The sequence below is a fragment of the Anguilla rostrata genome, chromosome 4 (genome assembly GCF_018555375.3).
Source record: "Anguilla rostrata isolate EN2019 chromosome 4, ASM1855537v3, whole genome shotgun sequence".
In the NCBI taxonomy this organism is placed as follows: Eukaryota; Metazoa; Chordata; class Actinopteri; order Anguilliformes; family Anguillidae; genus Anguilla; species Anguilla rostrata.
Window position 1 is genome coordinate 64,545,040 of NC_057936.1, and position 5,733 is coordinate 64,550,772.

At 49.1% G+C, this 5,733-nt stretch overlaps 1 protein-coding gene across 1 annotated transcript in view; it reads left to right on the forward strand.

The window, feature by feature from the left end:
- The window catches only part of LOC135253979 (interferon regulatory factor 4-like), a 9,818-nt gene extending 5,121 nt beyond the window's left edge, over positions 1-4,697 (forward strand). Inside the window, exons 7-9 of the mRNA XM_064333887.1 lie at positions 813-1,169; positions 3,142-3,254; positions 3,525-4,697. Coding sequence (XP_064189957.1) covers positions 813-1,169; positions 3,142-3,254; positions 3,525-3,659 — 605 coding nt within the window. The 3' untranslated portion in view covers positions 3,660-4,697. The remainder of the gene's footprint in view (positions 1-812; positions 1,170-3,141; positions 3,255-3,524) is intronic.
- The last annotated feature ends 1,036 nt before the right edge of the window (positions 4,698-5,733 follow it).

Genomic DNA, 5,733 nt, shown 5'->3' on the forward strand with positions numbered 1-5,733 from the left:
CGCACATACACACACACACGCGCACACACACACACGCGCACATACACTAACGTGCACACATGCACGCACGCTCACACACACACAAACACGCACACGCGCACATACACACACACACACACACATACACACGCACACACGCACGCACGCTCACACACACACACATACACACACACACGCGCACATACACACGCACACGCACACGCGCACATACACACGTACATGTGCGCATAGTTAGTTTATTGTATCTGACCCAGGGCAACAATGCCGCTTTGTACAATGACTTCCTCAATTTAGGTTCATTTTTATCTCAAATCATCCTCAGGTTATAAACCAGTAATTATGGCAGTATTTTTTTGGGCGGTGGTTACAGTTTGTTTTGTGGACTGGTATTTTTATAATGAGGAAGACGGGCTGTATTTGCCCCTTTTATGAAGTCCATGTATCAGTCCTCTTAACGCTCCTGGAGTTTTGACATAAATATAATATAAGGCCTCAGTTTGGGGAGTTGCCATAAAATTATTAGTGTGTCTAAATCATTGATATTTGGACATTTCCCTTAGTTTTCTTTGGATGTTTCCCTTTAGAAGGGACAGATTTCTGAGAATTATTTCTTTCTAGATTGTCTTAGCCGTTCTGCGCTACACCTGTCACAGGTAAATAGGTGACGCAGGTGTAGCGAATGGCACCTCTTCTAAGGGGCACTAATCACAGCCGGACCTTTAGTTTGACTGTGCGGCACTGCGCTTTGAAAAACAACATCACCCACAATGCACCACTGACTGACTAACCACTCCGACTCCGCCCCTTTCCAGACTGCCGCCTGTACGTCTCCCTGTTCTACCACGAGATGCTGGTCAAGGAAGTGACCACCACCAGCCCGGAGGGCTGCCGGATCTCGTCCTGCCCGGAGGACAAGCCCTACGGCAGCGTGGACCACGTGGTCTTCCCCTTCCCTTACCCGCAGTCCCACAGGAAAGGGGTGGAGAAGCTGCCCAACGCGCTGGAGCGGGGCGTGATGCTGTGGATGACCCCGGACGGGCTGTACGCCAAGCGGCTGTGCCAGAGTCGGATCTTCTGGGAGGGGCCGCTGGCCCCCTACGCCGACAAGCCCAACAAGCTGGAGAAGGAGCAGACCTGCAAGCTGTTCGACACTCAGCAGTTCCTCTCTGGTGAGCAGTCACATGCTTTATACCTGAGCTAGGGCCTACCTGTACTACCATCTACCTGAACTATGGTCTACCTGTAATACCATATACCTGAGCTAGGGCATACCTGTACTACCATCTACCTGAGCTATGGTCTACCTGTACTACCATTTACCTGACCTGGGGTCTACCGGTAATACCACATACCTGAGCTATGGGCTACCTGTAATACCACCTACCTGAGCTATGGCCTACCTGTACTACCATTTACCTGACCTGGGGTCTACCTTTTATACCACCTACCTGAGCTATGGGCTATCTGCCCCGCTATCTACCTGAGCTATGGGCTACCTGTACTAGTACCTACCTGTGGAACCACCTACCCGTGCTACCACCTGTATTGTCATCTCCCTGTGCTATTGTCTAACTGTGATACCATTAACCTGTGCTTCCATATTCCTGTGCTACCCTTTCACTGCGCCACTGTAAAGCTGTGTTATCAGGGGAAGATGCCTCCAGCGCTTTGTTACAGGTCTACCTCCTGTAGCAGAAACACTAATGTGTCCCACACATTCAGTGCGTTGACGTGCACAGTTGAAATCGATCTATATTAATAGCTATATTTGGCCAAAGATGAGATTTAACTGGACTATTGTCGTTGTCCCAATATACATGACTCGGAAAGAATCGATTTATTGACGAGGTGTGTCTGACGAAGACTTTCTTCCGGTAGACCTTTTGCGTCACTAGTAGCAAGCGGCGCCCTCATCAAACGGCAGACTTTTGTTGGTTTTGTCTGTCCATGTTGTCTGTGCCTGGACTATTAAAGACAAACAATGGGCAACTTTACAGCGCTGTACATTTTGTACGTTCTGTACGCTTTAGTTTTTTGCCACGATACCTTCTCGACTGCACGCTCGCTGTTCGACTTCCGGGTTAATTACCTGTGGCAGCGGAACCTCTAACCTACGGAACATGCCCAGAACGCCCAGGCCATTTTTGCCAAATGAAGCGTATATATGCCATAGTAAATCGACCCCCAACCGCATTATCTAGGTATGTTAGACCGACTCTGAAAAAATCGACTTCAGCCGGACTACAATGTTTACATGATTTTTAAAAGTCCGGTTTTAGTCGGACTAAAACAATAAATCGACTTTTTCAAACATTATGTAAACCCACTGACTGCTCTGACTTTCGCTTAACCCTGGAAACTCTAAACCCTGTGGTTTTAGCCCTTGCTCTTTTCTTTTTGTGTGTGCCGTAACTGTATCTATATCTCATTTCCTGTACATAGGCAGTAGACATGCAGTCCTTCTCACACGCGTAGATGCTGGCTTTCTCCATAATGGAGGTGCTTTCCGGTAGTTCCCAGAAGCACAAACCTGCTGATGGTGAACACAGCTGGGAGGCCAGAGCGTTCCCAGAGTGGGCCAGTGTGTGAGTAATGCCCTGGTCATGTGACCAGTGGCTTATCAATGAGGTCTCCCGGCAACAGCCCCCACCCACCAGGCCACCTCAACCCCAGCTATCTTCAGCTCGGGCCGTGTTTGATGGCTAATTAGTTTTATTTGCATATGCGCTCAGGACTTTCCAGTTGATCTGGCTGCATGATATCACCATATACAGAAATACCTTTGGTGTCATTTTTCTCGTGAAATCTATGGCACTGAAGCGCACTGAAAGCCCCACTGGCCTACGTTTACATGCAAGGCGTTTAAGTTGACGCTCTTTTCCAATAAAAAATCAAATAAAAAAAATTTTAAGTGCATATAGCGCTTTTCACAGAATACTGTCAGAAAACCGACGCTTTGCAGAACATCAGGAAAAGCACAGTTTACATTGTGTAAGCTGGATATTTACTGAAATAATAATTCAGGTTGAGCATCTCGCACAAGGGTACAATGGCAGTGCCCCAAACGGGATTTGAACCCACCTGCCTTGGAGTGGCAAGCCCAAATTAATCCCCCCCCCCCCCCTCCCCTTCTCTCTGCAGAGCTCCAGGGTTACGTGCACCACGGACGGCCCATGCCCAGGTTCCAGGTGGTTCTGTGTTTTGGGGATGAGTACCCCAACCCCCAGCGGCTAAGGAAGATGATCTCAGCCCAGGTAAGGTCCTCACATGGCTCCTCGCAGAAGCATGCCTCGCCCCCCCCCCCCCCCCCCAAAAAAAAACAAAACACTTTGAGTGAATTACTGTTACTATGGGGACACGTTAGAAACAAACGTCCCTCGCAATGACTGTGAGAACCGTTGACTGTGCTGTTGAAGCACCTCAAGTTCTCTGCCATGAAAAAAAACAAGCCATTCCCTTTTTTTTTTTTTTTTTTTTAAAGCGTTTTTAGAAAAAAATATTCCATCTGTCCTTCTGCTTTCCAGGTGGAGCCCATGTTCGCCAAACAGCTCCTCTACTTCACCCAGCAAACCAGCAGCCATTTCCTCCGGGGCTACGACTTTCCAGAGCACAGCTTACCCCCGACGGAGGACTACCAGCGGATCATCCACCAGGAGTGACCTGCCTGCCCGTCACCCTGGCCCCCCCAGCCCTGGGGCTGATGCTCCTCACCTCCCCACCCCAGGGATGGCTCACCTTAACCCCCCCACCCCTGGGCCTGATGCCCCTAACCTCGCCGCCCCTGGGGCAGGTCACCCTAGCCCCCCCAGCCCTGGGGCTGATGCTCCTCACCTCCCCACCCCAGGGATGGCTCACCTTAACCCCCCCACCCCTGGGCCTGATGCCCCTAACCTCGCCACCCCTGGGGCAGGTCACCCTAACCCCCAGCCCTGGGGCGGGTCTGGTTCCGGGGACAAGGCCTGAACATTGCTGAGGGGGGTTTTGGGGGCGGAGTCTCGTCCCACCACTAAAGCAAAGGTCTCCGACACCTGGGGAAATACCTGGACTGAACCAACGGGGGCTCGGACCCTCACAGAAGCCGAACACAAACTCACTCTTGTCTGCGGAAAACGCGGAGAACGAGATGCCATCTCTCTCTCTCTCTCTCTCTCTGTCTGTCTGTCTGTCTCTCTTCCTCTCTTCCTGCCATTCCTCTCTCTCTTTCCCTAGCAATCTGCTAAATTCTACTGTCAGACAAGTGTGAATGGAAATGTAGTTCCTCTCTCTCTCTCTCTCTCTCTCTCTCTCTCTCTCTCTCTCTCTCTCTATCTCTCTCTCCTTCCGTCTGTTTCAAGTGTACTGTAGGATCCAGAAAAACTCTGTCCCTCTCTCGAATCTGCCACCAATCATTGTGTTGAACTCCTTTCTCAGCAGCCAGTCACTGAAGTACCCTCAGGTTAAAGGGGCGTCTGAGTTGTTTCTCCGTGTGTGTTACGTGTGTGTGTGTGTGAGTGTGACCCTCAGGGCCAGCCCTTTGTTGTGGAATTGTGTAAATACTGAACCTGAGATTATCTGCCTCTTTTTTGTCTACTATCAGGATCCATGACTGACACCACGAGAGCCTCTTTTCTGATACACATATGTGTGAAAAAAGCTATGACTTGTAACCGTACGAACCATGTATTTTTAATGAATAAATTTTACAAAAAAGGCTTAAATGATTTCTTGTGTGTGTGTGTGGTACACGTGTGTGTTTGTACATATGCTTGCGTGTATATGTATGTGTGCGTGTGTGTCACTGGGCAGTGGAATTGGCCGGGAGGGGGCGGGGGGGGGGTTGGGGTGAAGGCCACTATTAGCATTGCTCTGATAAAAGATAAAAGCTGTAGCTGGTGTATTTGGGACGGGTCAGGAACCCCCCCCCCCTCCCCCGTCCTGCTTCAGAGCTGCTGAGAAAGGAGCAGGTAGCAGGATGAAAACACCGCACGCGAAGGGTACGGAACGGCTTTACAAGGGGAGGGGGAGGGAAAAAACCTGCTCTCTCCCTCTCTCTCTCTCTCTCTCGCTCTCTCTCTCTCTCTCTCACTCTCTCTCTCTCTAATACTAGACTGTTAGACGTACTGAATTGACATAATGAAAAGAGCAACACCACTAGTAAAAATAAAAATGAAAATAATAATAATCCATCCATCCGATATCTATACCTGCTCATCCTGGCCACGGTCACTCACACACTCATACCTGTTAGCAGTTCGGTTTTCCAACCGGCCCACCTGCATGTCTTTGGACTGTGGGAGGAAACCGGAGTACCCGGAGGAAAAACATGCGAAAAATGCTAACTCCTTCTTTCTGCTAGGCGACAGTGCTACACACTGCACCACTGTACCACCCATAGTAAATCTGTTATTATAAATAATAATAATAATAATAATAATAATAATAATACTAAAAATCATTTGAAAAATCATTTGGAGAACAAGAAGAGATGCATGAGTAAGTACACTGATGACGAAAAAGCAATTGTTTCCACAGTGGACATTTCTGTAAGCATCGCGTCTCTTTTGCTGTGGCATGTGGTAACATATTTGGCTGCCAGCGAGGCTGTGGGCATGGCTCGTAGAGTAGTAGAATGGCACTACACTTCACTTTGTAGAGCAGCGGCAAGATGCGCACTCGATTCCATGAAAACATCATTGCAGCTTTCGCCTTAGTGTTCCCAATGACCAGTTTGCTATGTCACCAGTTTTAAGGTTT